Below are 26447 nucleotides of genomic sequence, written 5' to 3'. Positions count from 1 at the left end.
GAATAATAGAGGATTATTGTGAAAAATGGTTCGATGAACACTTTGCCAAGCACGTAAGTGTGATTTGCAAACTGTCTATGTAGATGTAAATTATGAGTTTACTACGAGTGATATTGTAGTGGACTTTAAAGGACATGCATCATTCTTTCACTTGCACACGTGAACTGTGATAATTGGTTTCATGCATGTTGTTACTTTCTTTATTGTTAGCTCAATTTATTTGCAATATAGCTTATAGCTATGTAATTAATCGCATGAGCTGCAATCGAATTTTATTGTATGTGTGTACATTATCTGTCTTTTTTGTGATACATTCTTTGGTTTAGGATTGAACATCATTGCCTTTAGATGTCGCCTCTAAGTAGCATCTGTGAGTCAGATATGACGTCGATCAAAGCCATAGTGTAGAAAAATGTCTGGTGTGAGCATTGCGTGGTGTGCATGTTGTCAACATTAAGCTGAAATTGTCGCATGATCTCGGGATGCCGTCAAGTCTCGTCATGTGAAAACATTCCACAATGCATTTCAAATGGCGGCATTCAGACAAGTCGTCAACAGACCGTCACGTCACGTCACGTCACGGCAGGTCAAGGTTTCCAGGGAATGAAGTGTCGACGGTATCATCATCTGCTGTCATCGTAAGTTAACTCGTTGTATAGTAGTGGATATTGTGCTTTTGTAACTTTTTACTCTTCATTTTCTTATTGTGCTTTGATTTCGTGGCAAATTGTAAATGTTCGATGCCGACTTGGAGGTTTTTTGCACTGGATGTTCTCACACAAGCTTTGTGAGATATCTGAAAGCGAAAAATTATTTAGGTTTGGCAATAACAGAAGAGACGCCCACTTTCCCAAAGCACAGAAATGTCGATGTTTTGAGGTGTTGTTTCACGCCTCAGCACTTCAGCAAACAAGACTGATCAAGAACACAAGTTATGAGGTTTGCTTTGGCCATTCATAACCTTAGTTCCTCAATTGAAATACTATACTCTGACACGGACTAAGCGAATTGACGTTACATGACGTGACAGACAGTGTGAATACACGCTGACGTGACGGTGCTGCGACGTGATGTCTGCTCATTTTACTCATAAAAACTGTGAGATCAATTTATTCCAGGTATCAAATGCAAGTTGTTACGGTGTCTGCAAAACGCCTGTCCCTAATACACAGCACATAAGATTGGAATCTATCTGAACTAACGATTTGGCGACATTCAAAATTTATAGAAGGTTTTACGCACAAACCTATGCCAGCCTAAGAATACACAACCAATGTGGCAATGTGTGTCGACAACAGGAAATAAATTCTGTGCATGTGAATCCTCACTCTATGGTCAAAGCGGAGGGTGAAATCGAGCACTAGAATTTGTTCAATGTTTTTTTTTCTGTTTATGTATCATTAAATGAGGCGTCCTTATCGTCCTTGTGCCAATGCAATTCGCATCCTTAACACCAGTGCAGTACTGCCACGTTACCTTGGCTTCTCATCTCCCTAGAACTGAATTAGTAGAGACTCCGCGAATTCGATCTGCTGATATGTTGACCCGTTTCGCTGTTAACTTTGGCATTCAGGCCATAGGCCTGACACTATAGTGGTCTGCAACATACTGGCTACAACGCAAAATATTTTAATTACAAACTTTCGCAACTTTCTGTACCGTGCTTATGTATGACACATTGGAATCGGGACACCTGGCTGAAAATGACTTACAAGTTCGTGGCGCCCCCCCATCAGCAATGCTGGAATGCAATGTGGTGTTCGATTTGTTATCATCCACAACTTTAAATGGATTACACGCTCTCTCTTTAAAGTACTTTAATCACCACATGGGGTCACAGTAACATTGAAAATTAAATTTCAAATGGTCTTGGGAAATCGTAAATTAAAAAAACAAAAAACAAAAAACAGGAGAAAAGTTGTGCATAATTCGGGCTAAGCTTGGCATCACTTACTCAGTCGTATTCCACGCTAAACTGCAGCAGCGACAAAGATCTCGTTCAGACACCGACTTCAGTTCTCCAGTCGCTAGGCTGGAGTGAGAGCGGCACTGTTGCAGGGACGTCGCTGCTGAGGAAAGTGGAAGAGGAAAAGGGGTTCATCTCGGAATCCCAAAGTGGGAGGAGAGAAGATTAAAGAGAAAGGAAACAGAAATAAACGCGGAAACACTATCTAATACAACGTTTCTGGCGATTGGCAACCCAGTTTGGCCCGACCCGATTCTGCCGAAAACCCGCAGAAGTTGAGAGGTATGTGGTAGTAACGTCGGAGAAAAACAGTACATTGCCTCCTGTGCGGTAAACGTTCGTCACAAGTAGTATTGCTGTGTTTGGGACAGAATTGTACATTTCGATTTGCAGCTTCAGATTGAATAATGTAACAGTTTCTGAAACAACCTGCTGGACACCCAGTACTTGCCTCCTACCAGAGTGAAAACTTTCTGAGCCGAATTACCTCTCTAAGTGTGCGTCATCATGGTTCGGTGCAACTTTCAGAATCGCGACCTTCGGTTGTATGAATAAAACGGAGAATGTACTTTATATTCGAAATTGTGGAGAACATTCCCAGGTTCGAGCGAATAAAGCGAGCCGGAAAATATACTTCACCGGAGAAATTTCTCAGCTTGAGTAAATGAGTGGAAGAAGCCGTTAAAAACAAAGAACATGCTCCTATTTCGTATGAATAAAACTAGAGGGGCGAATCACGAACCGAGTACATTCTCCGTTTTTTGAAGTGTGCTCTGTAGCCTATCATCGAACTGAGTAAGTCCTGCTGACATTAGCTTTTACAGACTTTTTGGTAGTAAAGGCAAAGTTTATATTCCCTGGAAGGCAAGAAGGTATACGTACCCGAGGAAATACAGAAGAGAGGAACCGTAGAAACTTATACGAGTTTTACAATAAAAACATTATTTGCATGGCGAATTTCCTTCCAAAAAATCATGAAAGGAGAGATGAGCGACCTTTCAAAAGAAGTGAAAATTAAAATGTTTTTGTTGCTATTTAGTAGACTCAAGTTTTCACACCGATGTACGAGAAGACTTTGGTATACACACAACACTTGTGCCGCTGAAGTTTCCGGATATTCACGTCTTCTCACACCGTAAATCTTACACTTCGTTAAGTTCGAAATATAGACGAATCAGAAAAATTAACAGCTGGTTGATTACAAAGCTAGCGATCGGTTTCTCGTAACGAACCCCACGGGCGATCGCTTGCGTCCTTGACACGCGAGCACACCATTCAGCGTCGTATTTAAACAAAATTATCTCTTCTTAGAAAACTCGGTCATAGTTCCGGTTTGGAGTCGATGAAAAATGATGTAATTTTAAGATTTCATTCACATAATGTGTTCACCTAACTTCAGTAACAGGAAAGGTTCCCACATGTCGTAAATTCAATACGATCGCAGAAAATGCATTTTTTTTCAAATTGTCTTTAATCGTCTTAACAATTTGCTGCCGCACATAAAAGTGAAATCTAAACGTAGTGCAACTCTTTACACAACACACTGACGCCAGTTCCATCTTTGTACACTGAACGGTTTGTCTGTTTGAGCGAGCTGAATGAAGTCTGGCGTTACCCGTGCGTTCTGTGCGTGACACGGCAGACGACACACACAGAGAACCTTCTCATGGAGGTGGGGAGGAAGTGGGAAGGAAACCCTCTCGTCGGAGAATACGCTTCCAATTTGTGATTCATACGAAACTGAAAACTTTCTGAGAGAATATTCTTTTGCCTCGAGAATCTTCTCTGGTTAATGATCTCTTTGTATGTATACGACTCCTAATCCTCACGATTTCTCCCCATGAATGCGAAATCGAAGGGCGTACCCACGACATAAACTAGAGCAATTGTGGCGGGAGGGGGCAGGTCATACTATTCGCAAAGAATTGGGAGTAGGCAAACCAGGCATCATTTCTTCATAGAGAAAACAGAGAACTGGCGACAAACTGCTTTCAATAAACATTTTAAACATAAGAATGCATTCGCGTAACAATACAATAATTTAAGTTCTTGGAATGGACTCAGATGTTTCTGATACTTTCTTTTTATTAAATCTCGCCGTATTCTTTCACGCAGTTTCGGTGTTCGCTGAGCAGGAACGACGCAGCCAGTCTCCCTTCTCTGTCTCGATTCGGTTCTAAGGCTTTGCTGTTCGTAGAGTATTGGAGGATCGTTCCATAGTCACCGTTTCCGTGGAACAGTATTCAAAATATTTAGTGCTTCTATGATGCTAGAGAAAAGGTTCTTGCCCTAGTGAAACAGAGCTGCGACCTATAAACCACTTAATTTAGAGTCAGAGACACACTTTCTCCTCAATCAGTTGTACTGCGGGTGCAGCTGAATGGCAATGGCCTTAAAACCGTGAAGCTTTTAAAACAACTCTGCGTTTTTATGGAAGTGCGCTGTGCTACTTTTGCAAATATTCAGGGGATGTACCATGTTCAGAGCAAACGCTGGAATACTTTCAGAGAAAACTGAATACTTAACGGAGACGGGAGTGATTCGATATATGGTAATACGACCGAACGTCATCAGCACTTCCTCTCTTCTTCCGTCAAACATTTTCTTTCGAATTTTTCCTTACAAGCGAAAGGTCAAAATTCAATTTCCACCTCCGGTCCCCCAGCAAGAGCAGTTGTGCTTCTACAAGTAATTCCACACTCATCGTGTCTCCTTCACTTAGGTCTGCTCTCAGATGGTCGAGAACCCATGGCGTGTGTTCACCCACCGACTTACATTGCAGGACATCCACAACGGGTACCACAACTCTAGAGACCTCGCTACTACAAGTCTGCAAAGAAAAGATAAACTACACCAACGTTCCCTTTGAAAGGTGGATGACGGAATACCACTTTTTGTGACTTGGTAAGTAATTACATCTGGCTAATGTTTTAGAAATTAAATGCCATTATCTCACACACTCATTACAGATTCATACACGCCATGCAGTAATATGCTTATTCTCCTGTTGTTCATCAGCAGCGTGACGAGTACCGCCTGCCTGCCACCATTAACTCTGCCTTTCATCTGCAAACAGAACATGCCCTGCTCGAAAGCTGCCTTTGAGATGTAGGGATGTCTTTATTTCTTTAATTTGATAAAAATTATATCTACAAATTCCTGTACGGCATGTAGTTCATCTACACAGATGGATTACTGCTGCTACGATGGCAGATTTAAGTGAGTCTTAACGCGGTGTTACAGTCGGCGCACCAGCGATGGGACACAGCAACTCCGAGGTAGCGATGAAGTGGGGATTTTCCGGGACGACCATTTCATTGGTGTACCTACAATATCAGGATACAGGAAAACATCAAATCTCCGACATCGCTGCGGTCTAAAAAACATCCTGCAAGAACAGGACCATCGACGACTGAAGAGAACCGTTCAACATGACAGAAGTGCAACCCTTCCGCAAATTTCTGCAGATTGCAATGCTGGGCCATCGACAAGTGTCGGTGTGTGAACCACTCATCGAAAAATCATCGAAAAGGGGTTTCGGATCCGAAGGCCCACTCGTGTACCCTTGATGACTGCACGACACAAAGCTTTACGCCCGTCAACACCATCACTGGACTGTTGATGATTGGAAACGCGTTGCCTGGTCGGACGAATCTCCTTCCACATTGTATCGAGTGGATGGACGCGTACGGATGTGGATACAACCTCATGAATCTAAGGACCCTGCATTTCAGCAGGGGACTGTTCAAGCTGGTGGAGGCGCTGTACTGGTGCAGCTGGAGTGATATGGGACCCGTGACACGTCTAGGTACGACCCTGACAGGTGACAAGTACGTAACCATCCTGTCTGATCACCTGCGTCCATTCACGTCCGTTGTGCACAACGACGGACTTCGGCAATTCCAGCAGGACAATGCGACATCCCGCACGTGCAGAACTGCTACAGAATGTCTCCAGGAACACTCTTCTGATTTTAAACACTTCCACCGGCTGTCAAACTTGCAGCATACTGTTCAGAGGAGATCTCCACCCCCTGGTACTCTTACGTGATTCATGGACAGCCCTGCCGGATTCATGGTGTCAGTTGCCTCCAGCACTACTTCAGATATTAGGCGAGTACATACCACGTCGTGTTGCGGCACTTCTGCATAAAATATGTCGACTTGAACAGCAAATTTTAAGTGTGTCTTTAGGTTTACATCTACTCGTTTTCCTGAAACTGCTCCTCTACCTTTAGTCTTTTCTAATGGGACTGTAGGGCAAGAATTATTCGGATTGCGTTTATTACATACTGCATCACTAATCAATGTAACTGGAGATCCATAGTCAGTTACTGCGGTGAAATTACATGAGTCAATTTATATGTTGATAATCGCACGATACACATTCTTTTGTGGCTGTTCTTTTCCCTGCAATAACGTGTCTATTATATCTTCCAGTGTGATAATACGTTCTGTTACTGTGTTCATATTGTAAAAATGTGCAAACTGATTAAATCCTGTTTAGTATTAACCTCTTTAATAAAAACAAAGTGGTCCCCCTGCCTTAATGCTCTGGAAATACTAATGTTCGTGAAATGGTCCCTGTCCGTTAGTAATTTTCGTAGCAAACAGATCCTGAAATGAAAATATCTTACCGCATAATGTAATTGTTTCGTAAGTAGAGGCGCCTACTCGCTCATAAATTATTTTGCAGAAAGCTTCGTCCATTTCGTGCTCAGGTGAGCACTATGTCAAGTTACAAATGTTGTTTACATATGTGCTCAGGTGTACTCAGAATACGTTACATTTCGTTTGAAAGAAGTGTGCGCAAGTTGAGAAAATTGTCTCCTCATTATTGTGCACTAGTTATAAAGTTATCAATTGAGGGAAAAAATTAATTCTGTTATTTTTGATCGTTATGCTGCACAAAATCTCGTGAGACTTGGTGTGATTATATTGTCTTTTAGCCGTAGCAAATATGTATCGAAGCAATGTCTTTTCGTGGTTTTCACACACGCAGCTGTTGGCCTGAGAGTACACACTACGCTATGTAGCACATGTTGAAGTGTCTTCCAGCACTCACGACGTTGTGACACCTCACCAGGTGAAAGCGTCGTATCGTGACTATGTGGGAGGCGGCTGAGAGCAGACTTAATGCACTCCGTACGTGTCAGTGACAAATCCAGTGACAACTCAGAGCCAGACCGCTCACAAAAGGTACCTCCATGTCACTTTTAACAAAATGTCTGTTAAGTCACGTAAAATCACGATAATCGAAGCGGCATGTCGTGGTAATGAAAATGTTAATAATACCCCCAAGTTTCTCACAGTCCAGAGAATAACTATACTCGAGTCCACGAATGTGCCGCTTTCACAAAGTACGTATATTCTGTTACAATACAGTGAAAGAAAATAAAGCTAAGACGTTTATACTGTGTGAGAGAAAAGGAACATTAAAATATAGTAATCATTACATGTACAATGCATTGTGAAAATATCGATAGGCAAACATTTTTATCAGTCTTCTTACATTTTACACGTGCATGAGTCGACCACTCGTGTCGTTATGCAAGAGTGCAATACTGATTTCTGCACAGTGTATGTTTTTATATACTTGAGTACACTCGTGGAAGGATGCAGCCTAAAGGGAACGACAGGAAAGAAATGTGAACAATATTTTGCTGCTGTAGAGGAAAAAAGAAATTATCACATTTGTCTGTCATCTGTCACTCATAAAACAAAGCAAATGAAAATGTATTCCGAAAACTTTAACTTGTGCACACGCCAATTACTTACAATTAGCCCAAATGCAAAATTTAAGTAGTATCAAGACGAGTACTTAATGTCTGTGAACAAGTAAAGTCAACGTGCAGAATGAAAATAAATAGGAAATTATATCTTTGCGATGAAGTCGATTAACTATAGGCGAAAAACAATGAGAAATGATATTATCCTGTGAATGAGAAGAAAACCGATTAGCTCAAGCAAAGTCACAAATTGATCAAGGCAAGTACATGGCATGGCAATAAGGGTCTTCACTCCTTCACGTTGCTGTTCACAAAAAGATGCATTCTGCTGAATGAAAGTGTTTATCTTCCCGTAACTTCATAGCCTCGTATTATCGTTTTGCAGCACCTTGTCACAGGCCGTTAGAAATAGCAGTCGTCAGAGATACGCAGCAAAACACAATCAACAAATCACGCACCAAGGCTAAAAACATCATGTAATCCGTAACAACTTCTAGCATCAATATGCCACACTTCATATAAATCATAAACGCCTGCATAATAGTCATAAAAAGTTCGCTATCCTCACTTCCTATTATTTCATCACATCTTCAATATAAAATTCCATAATTCATTGCTACACATACTTCATCTATTATTAATCCTTGTCTTCACTTCACATACGACATCTATAGTAAATCTCTTACAGTCAGTGAAGAAACCCTGATTGTACCTCCGTGTTAGAGTATCTCAGTGGAAGACGCTGAAATTAAATATCTCCTCCGATTGTTGAGAGTACGTGTTATGCCTGTGCAAATAAATGTACTCTACCTGTTTTCTCAGTACTGTCTGGAATCCGTTACTGCATAATTCTGTACGTTATCCTGTAAGAGAAAATGCATTACGACGAGCAAAATTCGATGTTATTGTTTCTCATGTTGCTTTTATCTTCTGTGATGCCTTTTCTTCTTCGAAAAACTCATTGCTGTCTTCTTTTACGTAACCTTTGCTTGTAAATTGATGTATTCTAAAGATCTGGGTCAGTTATGTTAGAACATGACGTGGTATATGCTCTGTAACGATCATTGTATCTGTTACATAAAAGTCATAAGGCAGTGAAAATACACGTACGAAATGGCTTGTACTTATAGTACTGTATCAGTAAAAATATTATTTTCGTCATTTACGTGCGAATGAAAGAAAGCCCATAGAAACAGCTTGACTACTGTGTACAAACGGTTGATGTCATAAGAAAATGAAATACGTGTTGTGAGAACGTAATTGTTATATGTCGGTATGGTGGTGTCATCATTAAGGAGTAGGAAGTCAACCAATTATTTAGTGAAAGGTTTTATATTGGTGATGTGATGAAGACCTCTCGAAGCTTTCGTTGTGAGTGTTTCAAGATGTCCTGGGTTCGGAAGTGGGATTCGTCCAGTCCGAAATTGTCCGTTATAAAGTAATACAAATTTGTGACACCTGTTCTTTGCTTTACCAGATAATGGATGTGCTCGAACTAAAACTGTTTGTCGAACTTGAGATTTTCCAGTGCGACTTACCTTCTTTTGTAGCATTTCCTCTTCTCAGCTGACTCTTTTGTATTAGCCATTGCAATGTCAATCAGTTCACGATGACGTAGACGCTGTGACCTGGGGAAAGAAACAAGTTCTTTTATTTTGACTGGCGGATTTTTATTCTTCAAAACTAAATGTCGCGAGAGCAAAGTTGAATCAGTAGGATGTGTATTAACGGTGTGCTGGGAAATCTGTCCCATTCAGTGTGTTGTTGGGACCGTCTGTTGATGCTTAAAAGCTGTCAACCTTGTCTTTGATTACTCATCTGCATTGCCGGCCGTCTGCCCTTGATCAAATGGGCCTGTCACAATGCGTCCTCCCGGCTTTTTTTCTACGTCCTTCAGTTACTGTGTTCGTGAAGAGTCTCACTGAAAAAGGCGCAAAATCTGCATTACGAAACTCTGCACTTGGCCGGTGGCCACCCGAGCGAGAAGCAGAAGGCGTACTTCTGCGCATGCGCGGGCGTATCGAATCCGTCTGCTGGTTCTGTGATGCTGGCACCCTTTCTGCCTCCAGACGGCTGTCGCGCTGGACCTGTACCGTACGTTTTTGACAGCTCCGTCACTCTCTTAATAGTAACTGGTTCCAGAACAGAGGAGCGTTCCGTTCGCACAGCTAGGCTAACAAATTTCATTACAATCGCTGTAAGGTACAATGATTGTCACAATCTATCTGTGAAAATATATCATTTTAGATGTTTCACACAGGTAAATGAAGTCTAAACATGAAGATGAACACTATTCAGGGTCAACATTTTAATCGGAGTCATTTGTTTTGGAGACAAATGACATGTACAAATTAGATTGAAATCGGCCTGCTGTCTCTCGCAGGCGAATTGTTTGACGTACTGACTAGCCTCTAATTCGCATCGTGTAGCGTGTGCTTCACATACACATATTTACCAAAAGATGTGCGACATCCTGATTAAAAAATAGTCCGATCGTGCATGTGTAACGTCAGTCCCGGATGGCGCGTAAATATTTAAGCGGAATGTCTCAGCGACAGAACATGCAATTGCACGTCTGCTGGGATAAAGTTGGACGTTTTCAGGTGTAAACCCATCCCTTAAAAGATCCACCGTTGCACTGTTTATTTCTGCATCGATAGTAATGACAGCTTGAAAGTCAGCGGATGTTCCTACACCTGTCATTGAGACTTGCTGCAAAAATAATACATTACATGTATTAAATCATCTAGCGCACTAATTGTAACAGAGGTTGTTATCGAAGTAATGTTTAGTGTTAGTACATCGTGGGCTGCCATTAGAGAGATGTAGCGTGCTGTGACATAACTGCAGATGGTGTGAGCATGATGTGCTATGAGCACTGCTACAAATGTGACATTACAATTAAACATGAAAAGTACTTGTGCGGTGCACGCACAGAAGTGAATTCAGTGTGAAGTCGGAAGTGAAGATACATTCTAACTAAACAGCTTATAAGGCAGTAATCTGAGTGTGGTGCAGTTCGCAGTGATGTGATGTAGCAACATAGACACTGCTAGCAAATAGTTTGCAGTAATTAGGTAATGTAGCGGACTGGTGGAAAGAAGTGACGTTATTGCGGCTGGCCGATGTGTTACACAACCGCTATTCTCGCATTTGTCTCTTGGAAGAGATTGGGTGTTTACGTTTCGAAATACAGCCGGTTGTGAGAGACGTCGGCTGTGTTCTTGTAAGCTGTTTGAATATTGTATGTGGGACGAGAAACACAAGACCGAGAGGGAGAGAGAAGTGGAGTTTATTAATGATTGGGTGTTTGTCAGTTGTTGCTGAGCTTTTGCAGAAATTGCTTGTGAAATGATTTACAGAGTGAATTCTCCATAGGAAGGTTTGTCACGCTGGTTTACAGATATCTCCTGTTGTTGCAGTAGTTTTGGTGTTACTGGAGAAATTGTGTGGACTGCAAAAGGTAGAAATGAATAGAGAAAGTGTTAATTTTTAAATTTTTTTATTTTAATATCATGTAGAATGAAGTACATGATGTCATTTCCCCTACTGGCACGTATTAACGCTCTGTTAGCATCTGGACGAGCTGGTGATGGTTGTACCGCCTGGCGATGTCCAGGGGGGTCTGCCCATTTTCGGTCCTCGCCCCCTTGTCGGCTCCGGCCTGCAGCAACGCAGCCGCCACTTCTTCGTGGCCATAGCATGCCGCACCGTGCAGCGGCGTCCGCCCCCAGTGAGTCCTGGCGTTGGCGTCGGACGCCGCAGAGAGCAGCAGCCGCACCACAGCCGCGTGGCCGTTCAGTGCAGCCGAGTGCAGGGGGGTCCGCCCGCCCCCGCTTCTCGCCCCCACGTCCGCCCCAGCCGCGAGCAACGCCCGCACCTCCTCCACCTCCCCATCCCCAGCCGCCTGTATCAGCCTCCTGCCTCGCTCTGCATCAGAAAGCCTCCTGCACAAAACATCAACACACTTACTCTCTACTATCGAGACACACACACCAAATGAAAGAAACTGTCACAGCCGCAAAACTGCCAACAATTCTGAATACACTTCTTCCGAGCGACAAGTCACAAATCTAGAAATCTCGCTTCTGCAATACGGGTTAACCAGCGTATTACAGACAGATCCACAGCACTAGCCCATAATTAAAAACTTCAGCCATCTGCCATTAAAAATAGGTGCACTCCATCTCCTAACAAATTCATTTGGCACATTTCCTCATAATTCACTCCACAGATCCGCCTCCTTTCACCTCGGCATGCAGTTGCTACCCAATCCTTCATCTACATTCAAACACACCCCTGAAACTACCTTCTCTGGGTACCAATTCCTTCTCTCACTTAGGAAGAAAACACTGGAAACTAAACGCATCTGCAAGTACTGAAATACAATTTCCTCACCAGAGAGCTAAGTCATTCAGACCAGTAACACGGAAATTTTCTGACATACCGACAAAAAATATAAAAGTCACTGCTTCGTACACAATAAGTTGGTCGACATATTTCAAATACAACAAGGGCACCAGGTCAACTCTCCCTGACACACACACACACACACACACACAGTCCTCCTTAGCCATTTTCCACTTCTTGTCAATAATTTGTTAAACATTCATATTTCCTTTTGCCTGCTTTATTTGCTGAATTTTTATAGTTTCTTCTTTTAACAGTTGAACTCAGTATCTCCTGCATTAACCCAGGATTTCTATTTGGCCCTGTTTTTACCTATTTGACCTTTTTCTACCTTCTCTGAAAGCTACCGATTCATCCCCCAAAACTTTATTCTTTGTTTGTCATTGTCCTAGTTTGTTATTGTGTGTGCTGTAAGTCCATTGCTTCCTTCTCTAACACTAAATTTCTCACTTTTTTCATTGTAACATAACCTGTTGTGTTTGCATCCCAAACATTTCCCCACTTCCTACCTTTCCAAGTCTTGCATCTCATCCTGGCGTTCTATTGTTTTCTCCTTTGTTTCACGTTCTCTACGGAGCATACTGATTTTAATATCAGCAAGTGCTGCCTAATTAATACTATTATCCTGGATACCAAGTATACAATTCGACACTATCGAAGATGTTTTCAGTGTGCATGTAGCACATTTAGGTGTGTGTCATCTTATATTGAGCATTTTTAAAATTTGCTTTGCTTGTAAATATGTACTTCCTGCGCCAAATTACGCGTTATTACCAGCGTGATTTGTATGCATGAAAATTGAAAAAATTCTGTTTGTTGCCTGCTCCTGATATAATTTCAACACTAATTCTCTGTGTCTTCCATGACTGCCAGTCGAAATGGGTGTGCTTCTGTTGCCTGCCTGAGGTGCAGGAGGGTTTTAAATGTTCAGTGGATTCCAAAGTCGATATCTGCAGCTGATTATCTTGGTCAATCAAAGCAGGAAGTACTTGACTCTCTATACAGGAGGGAATCAACATCTACATCTACATGGTTACTCTGCAATTCACACTGAAGTGCCTGGCAGAGGGTTCAATGAACCTGTTTCATACTATTTCTCTACCATTCCACTCTCAAATGGCGCGTAGGAAAAAGGAACACCTCAATCTTTCCATTGGAGCTCTGATTTCTCTTATTATGTTGATCATTTCGCCCTACATAGGTGGATGTCAACAAAATATTTTCCATCGGAAAAGAAAGCTGGCAATTGAAATTTCGTAAACAGATCTCGTCGCAAAGAAAACCGTCTGTTTCAGTGACTGCCACACCAACTCGCGTATCGTATCAGTGACACTCTCATCCATATTGCGCGATAACACGAAACGAACTGCCCTTCTTTGCACTTTTTCGCTGTCCTCCGCCAATCGTACCTGGTAAGGATCCCACACCGCCCAGCAATATTCCAGCAGAGGACGTACAAGTGTAATGTAGACTCCCTTTGGTAGGTTTGTCCCATCTTCTAAGTTTCTGCCAACAAAGCGCAGTCTTTGTTTCGCCTTTCCCACAATATTATCTATGTGGTCATTCCAATTTAAGTTGCTCGTAATTGTAATTCCTAGGTATTTAGTCGAATTGACAGCCCTTAAATTTGTCCGACTTATCGTATACCAAAAATTTAGCGGATTTCTCGTAGTACCCATGTCGATGACCTCGCATCGTAAAGAAATTCTCTCTAGATCATTTTGTAATTGGAATTGATCGTCTGATGATTTTACTAGACGGTAAATTACAGCATCATCTGCAAACAATCTAAGGGGGCAGCTCAGATTATCACCTAGATCATTTATGTAAATCAGGAACAGCAGAGGGCCTACGACACTACCTCACGGAACGCCGTATATGACTTCTATTCTACTCGATGATTTGCCGTCTATCAGTATGAACTGTGACATCTCTGCGAGGAAATCAAGAATCCAGTCTCACAATAGAGACGATACTTCATATGTATTAAATTTGATTAATACTGGATGTATACGTGGACAAGGAAAAAATTCCCGGATTTTCCGCTTAAAAATACACTTTCTACCGCGTGAAAACACTTTTTCCGTCTTAAGGGGCAGTATATTTTCCCTCGGAAGTGCAAAACTTATCAATCCTTTGAATGGTTATGGTTTTGGACATGGGCATAGAATTTCCTGGCACTTTAGAAAACGAAACTCAGGGAAAAAGACACGTTTTGGAAATATCTTTGATGTGCAGCAACATGTACGTTGCGTATTTTCGTATTACAACAGCACACATTGGAATTCCACCAAACACCACATGTTACTTTCCGAATCACTGATATCAAGATTGCGATGCGCTTTTGTAAGCCAGTCACAGCTCATGTCACGTGATCTCGCCAGCTCATGACAGCGAGTATTCAGAGCATAGGACGCGTGATGTAGTCAGCCAATAGCAACATCCCTGTTAAGCAGCGGTAACACACGAGTTAATGGCTTACATTAATATACATAGTGTTGCTACAAGAAAAGCAAAGCTTCCACATATAATATTGGTCACAAAGGTTAATAAGCTGCAAGAGAAGCTAGTCTTTCGATATAATGTTTATTTTTTGCGCGCGTTACACTTTAAGATACATCACACAAATGTGGCAGTAAAATTTTCAATAATGACATAAATGTCTGATCTCCAGGGTTCGAAATTCTTCTACATGGCTTATCAAAGAGTTGATTTTAAATGGAGTCAAACACCGTGATTTAAGAATTTCATGGTACATCCTCGTGCATAGTCCAACTTACGTTAAAAGATATTTACTTTGAAAGTAACGCTTTTCAAACCAACATTCGCAGTATTTTTCCACGACCTGCTGGAAACAGATTCGTTCCAGCAGCTGCCGGAGAGCGCCAGGTAAGAGGCGCCCCGAGCTTGCGCAGCTAACATGACGTAGGAAGCCCGTATGTACGTACATGTAAAACATTAAATGATCTTACATTACGTTGTAAAAGCAGTAAGACGTCACAGGGTACTCCAAGAGATCAGAATTTCGTGAACCATACTAAAATGTGCACATTTAAACTGCAGCTTAAAGCGCACATTCGTAAGTCCAGATTCAGAGGTAAATTTCTTGGAGTACCAGTGCTGCATTATCTCATGTTTGGTTCATTATTACGGCATAATGCCATACGTACTAGGAGATGAAAACTTGCACTTGAAATGCAGCGACCAGTTGAAACTAGCCAGTACTGTGGAATTAAACATTTCGTTTCAAATACATCGGATGCCTCTGCGGAAAAGGTTAATGAAAGCCAAATTTCTTTAGCAAACAGAAAAAAATAACTTCATTGTTCTGCAAGGCGATTGGTGCTTGACTGTCAGAAAGGTGGAAACAAAATAAAGTCTGAAACTAATAACGTATATCAGCCTTTGGTAATTATGTGAATGTATTTTAATTCACTTGATACCTCCCGGCCAAAGATATCCGTTTTGCTTTCATGTGACGCGAGAGTAAACGAAGGAGAAACAGCAAAACCACTGAACGTTAACACCGGCCACGTGGAGAATGCCCACTATAGTTCAGACTTCTCTGCGCATCAGCCTCGGATCTACGATATTTGCGAATCGCGTCAACACAAAAAAAAATCGAATTTTCAAAAGTACCCTACGTGCATCTTGTGAAACACATCATTCTGAAAAATTTGAAACAAAAACATACGTGTTCGAGAAAATATAAGACATGTTATTTGGCCTTAAGTGTGCCTAAGTGCAGTGACACGCCTCTTCGTACAGCGTTCTCCTATCGCACGTCACTGTATTTCGCTCTGTGGAATTGAAACGTGTATATTTTGTAAGCGATGACATTAAACTATATTCAGGACTGTGGAAATAGAAATGTCCTGTGGTGCCTCTCCTGCTCCCAGTCAGCCAGTTTGACAGCCTGCCCCTCTTTATTATTTAAAAAACTCGCCATTAATAGCGGATGGGATTATTTGTGATCGGGAGAACAAGAACTCCTCAGAAAATTTGGACTCTTTATTGCCTAATAGCTAATAACTTCCTGTTTTGTGTGACAAAAGTAAAATATAGGATGCATAAAACCAATATAGACAAGAGACAAGCAAGAAAGTACACATTTCAATACTTACCTCCTAGCATTTTTTCTCTCTAATCTTGCTACAGCTTTAAATGGCGTGCTTTGCTTTCTGCACAAGAATCTATTACCTCACCAAAGTTCGTCAAACTTTTTGCTGCATGAAAAATCGAAATTTCGTTATCTAATACTGAAAAAGCTGTTAATACAAATAATACCCAAGACTGGTGTGGTTTCTGGATCTGATTACGTCTATTTGGTCGCTGAATGCTAAATAAAACAAAACAGGCCTTTCTAATATTGTAGCAAATTTTGTAACACACACACCAAATTAGCGAGACTGTTTTGGCACAAGTGGTCATTTTTAAAACACGACAGAATATAATTCACTAAGTACCAATATCAAATGCCTATTAGGCCTACAACAAGCAAAAATCTTTATGTTAGGAAATAGTTTCACACTTCATTCATACGCACCAGTTTCACAAGCATGAGATCGGAAAGTAGTATTCCGAAATTCTTATATAAATTTGGAATAGTCTCGTTGTTCCATAATTTGTGTGATGTCCCCGTTTATTCTGCTTCCTCGTTCTAACAATCTTGTCATCACCAATTCTGTGGACATTCCTGCCACTGTCAAAATTTGTTCGCCGATTAACTTCAGTAACCCTGCCTGAATCACCGGTTTAGTTACCCCGCGATTGTTCTGCCATTAGGCGTTGTTACAAATTCGTACAAAACGTTTTCTGCGTTACTTCCGAATCAGAACTTAAGCAGCTGCTAGCCGGCGACTGTACAACTGGTCCTTACTAGTGTAGCAATCTGGGCAGAAAGTTCCTGTCTAACTTTCATTTTCTTGGATGACAACGAGAAGATAATACGTAATCTTACCCACTTGTTATTCCTGCAGTCGTTTATTTCCATTCTGGTAGACTGAATCTATGGATTTCGCTACGAATTATAACAAAGCTGATCATTCGAAAACCCAATCAACCACATAATCAGGCAGCGACTGGCATTCATCCGTTCGGCTTTACTCCGCCCCATCCCCTTTTGTCTGCAGAAAGTTTATTTTCTAGATGCGATGAGGATTCTCCTGGCAGAGACATCACGTAGACTAAGCACGTATTCAAAAATCAACTTACGATTCATTCAGAAATGAACTTAAAATGTGTTCAGAAACCAAGAAGAATGCGTTTCAAAATCACATAAATGATCGATAGATTAACGTGCACTGGATGCTAGGCACTTTGTGAAACGAGTTTTTTGTCCTTGAGAATATGAATTTTGGGCCCCCTTTTCCTGGTACCATCTAGCTGCTTGCTGCGACTGCTTGCACAGCGAAGAGCCACATTCCTGTAGCCGGAAGCGGGAGAATCTGCTTCTCAAACGCGACTCAACTGCGCATGCGCATGAGCTCGCTCGTAACTGCTAACACGAATGTAATGTAAACAGTTGTGACTTCACGGTCATCGGAAGGAATTTGTTGTTATGAAGTATTGCACAGTCTTCCTAAAGCCTTTGACACATTTTGCTGTTGGCAGACGCTTGCATGAGGACTCTGTGTCGTCGTCGTATATGGCGCATTTCGTTTGCATTTTAAGTTATTTTGGTTTTTTCTCTCGTTAAGTTTCATTGTTGCAATATTATTATGCAGTTGCGGGATACAGTAACATCATTTGTTTGAGTAACGGTTCTTCCCAGTCAGAATTACAATAATTTAACTGAAAACTAAAACAATGAAAAATTCCCAGAATTCTAAAAAATTCCCGGGTTTTTTCTGGTTTTCTCCCGGATGAAAAAGTTCCCGGGTTTTTCCCAGATCTCCCGGTTGTCCCGGGTCGTATACACCCTGTAGAAGATGAAAACGTGCCCTTGAAATGCAGCGAACAGTTGAAACTAGCCAATAGTGTGGAATTGAAGACTTTGTTTCAAACAAACTGGCTGCCTCAGCGGAAAAGATCAATAAAAGCCGAATTACTTCAGCAAAGCGACAAAAGTAACTTCATTGTTCTGCAAGATAATTAATGCTTGACTGTCAGATAGGTGGAAATTGTATTAAAATCTGGAACTAATGACATATTTTAATCTTCCATAATTGTGTGAATGTATATTAATTCACTTGATATCTCCCAGCCACAGAAACCACTCTTTTTCATTTGACATGAGAGCAGTGAACGAAGAGGAAACAGCAAAGTCACTAAATGTGAACACAGATCACGTGGAGCTCCCTTTCGTACCGGGGCAATACTTGACGGTTAGATGGTGGCGCCCCCCCCCCCCTCCACCCCTCCCTCGAGCGCTTGAGATAGGGCGTAAAAAAAAAAACTTTTCAAAAAATGTTCATTTTGTATAGCACTTCTTCCTGAAGAGTCCTATGCATAAAACATATAACTTCGAAGAAATTTTAGACGCGTTATTTGGTCTTAAGTGTGCCGAAGTGCGGTGCCACGCCTTTTAACACAGCTTTCTCTTACTGCACTGCACGTCACTGCACTTCGCACTCTGGAACTCAAATGTGTATTTTGTATTTTGTAACGGATGCCATCGAACTACATTCAGGACAGCGGAAATTAAAATGTCCTTTGTTTTTTAAACAAAAGAACCTCGCAATTAATACTGGATGGAATTATTTGTAACCGGAAGAAGAACTCTTTAGAAAATTTGGATTCTTTATTGCCTAATAGCTAATAACTTTCTGTTCGGTGTCATAAAATGAAGTATAGGATACACAAAACCAGATGAGACAAGCAAGACAGTACATATTTCTTCAATCCTTGCGTTCTTTTCTCACTAATCTTGCTCTAGCTTTACATGCCGTGCTTTCCTTTCTGCGAAAGAATCTGTTACCTCATGAAAATTCGTCAAATGTTTTGCTACATGAAAAATCGAAATGTCGTCGTCTAGTACTCGAAAAGCTTTTAATACAAATAGTACCAAGGACTGGTGAGGTTTCTTGATCTCATTACGTCTATAGTCACTGTTTGCAGGACGAAAGAAAATAGGACTTTCTAATATTGCAGCAGCTGTAACACACCAAACAAGCGAGAGTGTTTTGGTAATAATGGTCATTTTTATAATACGGCAGAATATAACTCTGCCAAGTAATAATATGAAATGCCTGTTTGGCCTACTTCAAGCAAAAGGCTTTATGTTAGGAAATAGTTTCATGTTTCATTCATAAGCTCCAGTTTCTTAAGCATGAGCTCGAAAAGTAGAAAAGTGGTAGTACGAAATTTTGTATAAATTTGGAACTGCCCCGTTTCTTCTCCTTCCTCGTTCTAACAAAATCTTCTCATCCCTAATTCTGTAACTATTCCTATCATTGTCAAAGCTCATTCTCCAGTTAATTCTACTAACTCTGCCAGAATCACCGGTTTAGTAATTATTCAGCGATTATTCTCCGGTTAGGCGTTATTACGTGTTCGTACAACGCTTTTTCCGCGCTACTCCCAGAATGGAACTTAAGCGGCTGCTAACCAGGAAATGTGCAACTTGCCCTCTCTAGTGAAGCTAGCTGGTCAAAAACTTTGTCGAACTTTCATTTTCTTTGATACAGCGACAAGATAATACGTTAATATTTCGTATCTGTTATTCCTGTTGGTCGTTCATTTCCACTCTGGTAGTCTGAATCTATGGACGTAGCTATTCGCTCATCATCTGCATACCAGTCAGTCACATACACACACTACATTCGCCCGTGCGGCTTTATTCCGCTCAGCTCGTGTAGCCCCGTCCCCTTTGGTCTGCAGGAAAGTTTATTTCCAGGTGCGACGAGGATTCCCCTGGCAGGTACATCACGTACACTATGCACGCATTCAAAAATCAACTTATGATTCATTCAGAGATCAACTTAGAATGTGATCAAGAATGTTCAAAAAGCAAAAGGGATGAGCTTCAAACTCTTTTGAATAATCGATAGATCAATGTGCTCTAGATGCTAGGTGCTTTGTGAAACAAGGTTATTTTTCCTCAACAATACGAATTTTCCCCCCTCGCCACCGAAATTGCCGCCTGGTTCAGATACTCCGATTTGCTGCGTACAGAATGAAGCGACATTTCTGTTTCCAGAAGCGAGAGAAGGTACTACTCAGACACGACTCAACTGCGCATGCGCATGATTCCGCTCGTAACTGCTTAAATGAATCTAATGTAAACATCACGCTCATCGGTGGTAATTTGTTGTAACGAAGTACTGCATTGTCTTCTTACAGCCTTTCACACATTTTGCTGTTGGCAGACGCTTGTATGAGCGCTGTGTGTTTTTTGTTTATATATGAAGCATTTCCTTTGCAATTTAAATTTCATTCCCTCGTTCATATTTTGTTGCTGCAGTATTATTCTGCAGTAGCGGGATACAGTAATGTCCTTTGTTAGAGTATCGGTTATTACCAGTCAAAATGACAAAAAATTGACTGAAAACTAAATCAATGAAAAACTCCCGTGATTCTAGAAAATTCCCTTTTTTCCCGGTTTTCTCACAGATGAAAAAATTCCTGGGACTTTCCCAGATCTCCTGGGCCATATATACCATGTAATAGTCTCTTGTTAGGAATGGTATCAAAACCCTTCTGGAAATCTAGGAATATGGAATCGATCTTAGATCCCTCGTTGACAGCACTCATTACTTCATGGGAATAAATAGCTAGCTGTGTTGCACAAGAACGATATTTTGTGAATCAGTGTTGGTTACGTATCAATAAGTCATTTTCTTCAAGGTGAGTCATAATGTTAGAGTACAGTATATTCTCCAAAATCCTACTGCAAATTGAGGTCAGTAATATGTGTCTGTAATTCAATAGGTTACTCCTATTTCCATTCTTGAGTATTGGTGTGACCTGTGCTACTTTCCAGTCTTTAGGAACAGACCTTTCGTCAAGTGAACGGTTGTATATGATTGTTAGAAAGGCACTATTGTGTCTGCATACTCTGAAAGGAACCTGATTCGTATTCCATCTGGACCAGAAGACTTGCCTTTCTTAAGTGATTTGAGTTGCTTCACAACACCTAAAATATGTACTTTTATGTCACTCATGCTAACAGCTGTTCTGGTTTTGAATTCTTGAATAGTTACTTTGCCTTTTTTCGTGAAGGAATTAAGGAAAACTGTATTTAGTAACTCCGCTGTAGTGGCAGCACCATCATTGTGGAAACTCTGCTGTTGGTTATATATATATATATTCAGTAGGACCAACTATCTTTGCCCACGTCGGTTGCTGTTTTCTAAAAATAAAAGTTAACTATGCCATGGAATTATGCAAAACTTCTCCTCGGTGAACCAAACCCACTACTCATGACACCTTGTGACCTCCATCATCCATCAGTTTGTTTAAGAGTGATGAGCCATACAGTGCTGTACGCATCTCCACTCAGCCACACCCACTGCATTTCTCACTTCTCGAGAGCAGATGCCTCAACCATTAGACCAGCTGAGTGCGTTTGCTGGCGTAGATGGAATTACCATTGTGGATGATGTTTTTTACCCATGATTTACTAATACTACCGCCAGAGGTTCTCATGTACATCCTCTGCAGTAGGGTAACATCCACCCATTCGATTTCCCTTTTGCTGCTCTTCCCACAAGTCCCCCGGGATAAACTCTAGTGCAAGTGTCGATGAGACACAGAGTCAGAAGTGGTGGTGTACTCAGGCAGCCGACTGCTCAAGGAGACTGCCTGCAATAAGCATCAAATCTGCACAGATTTCCAATAGTCACTACAGATGTAACTGACCAGGGAACCATTTAAGGAATATTCGAATTACATTTTAAGATATACCCAAAACAAGCTGTATCCTCATTACTGTACTAAATATTAACTTTTTGTCATTATTACTTCTATTTCTGTTTACCTTATTTTCGCCATTTCTTCCTCAGTGTCTTCAATAACTTATATCTACAACCATTCACATAGGTTTTGTTGAGTGGAATTGTGTGAAAAATCCCGTTTCCACACCCATTTCGTTCAGAATCAATTTGTAAGACACAATATCATCACTAAAAACAAAATCTAGATTCAACACATCAATATATAAAGAATCTTAGGAAATGGGTATGATTTGTATGGGACACTTCCTACGCAACTACAGTTGAGTGACTCTGAACTGAACGTAATTCTCACTGCAAATACAGAGAACGAGAAATCTTCTGCATATGTGCTCAATCTTCAAAATATCATAGCCAAAAAAGTGAGAAAGGAGTAATGTTTAATGGCAACTGTAACCTCCATCCAAAAACTGATGGAATCTGTATTTTATTTTATTTACTATATCGGCTGGTTACTGCCAAAATAAGCAGTACTGCGAGGGTAAGACTTGGGCACGTGTGGTAACACAACTCACCGGAAGCGAGAGACGGCTACGTGATCAGGTGGAGGGGTGTGTCGGGCAGACGTGGGAGGCGCAGCTGCAGCAGGAGTCCGGCTGTGGCCGCTGTGGGGTTGACAGTCAGAGTTGTGGCGGTCGTCGAGCTGCACAGAGAAACACTGTGTGGGTGGGCGTGTTCAACAGTGCCAACAACACCAGCCCGTCACTTAATGTGACTGTGCCACTAATTAACTGGTCTTTTTCTGCACTACTTCTGCCATTTTCCCCATTGGCGTAGCTTAAGATGCAAAACAACTAATTGTTCACAATGAGGCATAAACCAAATCCCAAATATAAGGGCCAACAATTTTGCTGCCCCGACAGAACAACTATCAGACAGAATTTAGAAGCAGTTAAAGTCAACTGGCTGCTACTTTTGGTTGTGAGGTAATTTGAAAACTGATATATGGATGCTGAATTATATCACTGGAGGGAGAGAGAGAGAGAGAGAGAGAGAGAGAGAGAGAGAGAGAGAGAGAGAGAGAAACAAACTGATAAGTTGGGGGATCAACTTACTGTTGAAACTACATGGTCATGGATATGCAGGCGCTGTTTGATGTGAAGCCTGAGGGAATGAAGAAGATGGACAAGAATTACAAGAGCTATGCTATAAAAGTTATCAAGAGTATATTCAAAATCTGCATGTGAGTAAAGCAAATAGAACTGTATATATGCATGTAATGTCTCCACAATTTGATTCATTGAAAAGACAGCAGTGGTGATGTGTTTCTTAAACAACAATTTTCGTGTTGAGCAATTTGCAGTAGACGCCACCATTAAAAGAAAAAAATGGGTTATGCAGGGTATGCAATTTTATCTGATGGACAACGTTTACAACTTGTGAAGTAACCTGTAGTCTATTGAATATGGATTTTTTTAAATTGAAAAGCAAACAAAATAGACTTGTATGGAGCATATGTATACGAGAGACAGAGGCAACAAATGATAGCTGGATGAAAAGTCATATCAATACTGACGTTGTGGGAGATATGTCGTATACCTGTAGGTGGACAGCGAATATAATCTGCTATATCCCAGTAGCAGAAAACCTGATAGGATTCCCTGGACGACCTCGTAACGCCACAGGGAACTTCAAACAAGAAAGGGGGGGCGGGGGGGGGGGGGGAGAGATTGCCTGTCTGTTTAGTGAAAGGGAATGCACGGAAAACATTCAGGGCGATAGTTGAACAGAGACGAGAAGGAAATGTGATTGTAAGGCACAGGCTTGAGTGCAACAATATTATTGTGCTGGCTGGAGTATTCTCTTCTTGTTTGCCCCCAGTGTGCACGACTAGCCCCAGTGCTCATAGCTCCTGCTTTACTGGACATCTCATCTCAGGGAGTCATACCCTGCTCTTTGGGACCAGTCACTTAGGGGTAGCGTCTTTTTTAGTAATCAGGAAAGTCCTCAGTCCCGGCTTTGAACTTCACAGTCGCTTAAATTTTGAATAAGAATCATCAGCATTGGTGTCTGAAGACTTCCAGCATAAGGTGTCACCCTCTTTCAGCCAACAGCCTTTCCAAAGAGGGCGGAGGGGCCGACAGAGGTCGGAAACTGGTCCTAAATGAGGAAGAATTGGCAATGATCAACAACGTGAGGATACAGAAGGAAATGTAAACCACTGCTTAAAGATACATAACGTCCGTCAATGAGGCATGTGATTCAATAAGTCTGTGCTGTACAGACTCTCCACTGGGAAGACTAGTCCCCCATTCAAACCTCCAGGCGAGGAGGCCCAAGGGGGAGGTGACCATGAGAAAAAAGTTGAGTAATCAACAAAAGGATAACGTTCTACGAGTCGTGATGTGGAAAGTTAGGAATTTGTATGTGGTTGGGAAGCTAGAAAATAAGAAAGGGAAATACTGAGGACGTATCTAGCTGTAGTGGGTGTCAGTGACGCGGAAAGGAAAGAAAAGTAAAGTAAAGGAAAGGAAAGGAAAAGGAAAGGATTTCTGGTCACATGAGAATAGGGTAGTAGCAACAGCAGCAGATAACAGGAGTAGGGTTCAGTATCAATAGAAAGGCAGGGCAGAAAGTGAGATACTGTGAACGGATGAGTATAGATGTTCTCGTGAAAATGGAAGAAAAGAAGGCATAAGGTATAGACAACATTCAATCACAAGTTCTAAAATCATTGGAGGAGGTGGCAAAAGGTCTATTCTCACTGTTGTGTAGAATGTATGAGTCTGGCAATATACAATCTGACTTTGAGAGAAATATAATCTGTACGATTTGGAAGACTGCAAGAGCAGAGAAGTGTGAGAATTATCGGACAATCAGCTTAACAGCTCAAGCATCCCAGTTGCTAAGAAGGATAATACACAGGAGAACGGAAAAGAAAATTGACGTTCTGTAATGTTCATAGGATTTGTGGTCCTGGCGAAAGCGTTCGCAATATCAAATGTTGCAAGATGTTTGAAATTCTGAGAAAAATACGAGTAAGCCAGAGGAAGTCGAGTAATTTGCAATATGTACAAGAGGCAAGAAGGTAAAGTAAGAGTGGAAGACCAAGAACGAAGCACTCGGGTTAAAAAGGGTCAGACAGAGATGTAATCTTTCGCCTCTACTGTTCAATCTATATACCGAAGAAGCGATGACGGAAATAATGGAAAGATTGAAGTTGAATTAAAAGTCAGGATGAAATGATAAGATTTGCTGATGACTGATTCCCTCAGTGACAGTGAAGAAGAATTACAGGGTTTGCTGAATGGAATGAACAGTGTAATGAGTACAGAATATGGAATCAGAGTAAATCAGAGAAAGGCGAAATTGATAGAAGCAGTAGAAGTGTAAACAGCGAGAGACTTAGCATCGTGACTGACGATCAGTAAGTAGATGACGTTAAGGTGCTATGCAACTTAGGCAGGAAAGAAACCCATGACGAACAAAGCAAGGACGACGTCAAATTCACACTAGCACTGCCAAAAAGGGAATCGTGCTTACCTGGCTTCTGCTGGTGGCTCACTGAGTAGACGGATGACTCGGTTGACTTCTTGCGGGTACTCGAGCACAGCGTCCGCCCAGCCCCGCGTGGTCCTTTATGAAGGCGACGGCAGCCCTGGTGGCGTCCGGGCACGAGTGCCTCACTGCCGTGACGGCCGTCGCCGCTGCGGTCTCGACGGCCAACTGCGAGATCAGCTGCCGCTCGCAGGCAGCCTTGAGGCCCGACAAGCCGTACTTCTCGCCCGCCACCAGCAACTGGGGGGCCGTGTCGCGCAGCTGGGGGGCCTGCAGGGTATACGTGTAGGCCACCAGGAGCCTCAGCACCGGGCCCTCCACGTCGTCGATGCTCACCTGGCCGCAGCTGGCCTCCAGCATGTCGTGCGCGAACACGGGGCTCGCGGCTGCCAACACGGCCCTGTGAGCCGCCACCCTCGTCTCGCCCGCCACCAGCGTCACAAGGGCGCCTTCACCCCCGTCTAGCAGGGCGGCCAGGGCCTCGGTTGTGGTGTTCTGAACCTCCGTAACTGCCGACATGGCGGGCGGTCCTGAAACACAGTGCCACTGAGCAGCCCTCACACTGCACCCTCAACACTTGTACGACGCGCATGCAGACCTGTATGAAATGAAACAACAGCTGGTGATTGTTGTCCACCCTAAATCAATTGCAACGTCACCAGTTTCCTTGACATGACAAGGGTCCGTTCTGCTTCGTGATCACCTACGGTTTGTAACTACCAGCGCAGTGCTACGATAGACTGCTTTCACCTTCTAAAAATGTTATCGCTCTCAGTCAAAAGATGGTTTATTTATGTCATAGCAAAAAAATTGGCAAAGCAACAAACGTCTTTCAGCCCTAAAGTTACAGGACTTATATTTAAATCCAAGCTCATGGCACCTCTGAGAAAAATTTTCTTCCTCCTTATCTCAGGTTCCACAGATCAGTGACACATCAGAAGCAATGTACATG

The 26447-nt window shown here is 41.9% G+C and overlaps 2 protein-coding genes across 2 annotated transcripts; both read right to left on the bottom strand.

The window, feature by feature from the left end:
• Positions 1 to 11253: 11253 nt before the first annotated feature.
• On the bottom strand, positions 11254 to 12684 carry LOC126183914 (ankyrin repeat domain-containing protein 65-like). The gene is made up of 2 exons (XM_049926259.1): positions 12614 to 12684; positions 11254 to 11641 (listed from the first exon to the last, which is right to left on the bottom strand). Exons 1-2 carry the CDS (start codon positions 12682 to 12684, stop codon positions 11254 to 11256), a joined length of 459 nt encoding a protein of 152 aa, XP_049782216.1.
• LOC126184913 (TD and POZ domain-containing protein 5-like) lies at positions 11494 to 25858 on the bottom strand. Its single transcript, XM_049927574.1, has 3 exons — positions 25481 to 25858; positions 22513 to 22640; positions 11494 to 11641 (listed from the first exon to the last, which is right to left on the bottom strand). The coding sequence occupies exon 1, from the start codon at positions 25853 to 25855 to the stop codon at positions 25499 to 25501; it is 357 nt and encodes a 118-aa protein (XP_049783531.1). The 5' UTR covers positions 25856 to 25858; the 3' UTR covers positions 11494 to 11641; positions 22513 to 22640; positions 25481 to 25498.
• Positions 25859 to 26447: the final 589 nt, after the last annotated feature.

The sequence above is a fragment of the Schistocerca cancellata genome, chromosome 4 (genome assembly GCF_023864275.1).
Source record: "Schistocerca cancellata isolate TAMUIC-IGC-003103 chromosome 4, iqSchCanc2.1, whole genome shotgun sequence".
NCBI classification, from domain to species: Eukaryota; Metazoa; Arthropoda; class Insecta; order Orthoptera; family Acrididae; genus Schistocerca; species Schistocerca cancellata.
The sequence above is the reverse complement of the archived record's forward strand: the minus strand, read 5'-3'. Positions and strand labels throughout refer to the sequence as shown.

Coding starts and splice junctions, on each gene's coding strand:
- LOC126184913 (XM_049927574.1), bottom strand. CDS start 25,855: ATGCTGGAGGCCAGCTGCGGCCAGGTGAGCATCGACGACGTGGAGGGC.
- LOC126183914 (XM_049926259.1), bottom strand. CDS start 12,684: ATGCTCCGTAGAGAACGTGAAACAAAGGAGAAAACAATAGAACGCCAG. Junction 11,642..12,613: donor GAGATGCAAGACTTGGAAAG/GTAGGAAGTGGG, acceptor TGTTTTGTGCAG/GAGGCTTTCTGATGCAGAGC.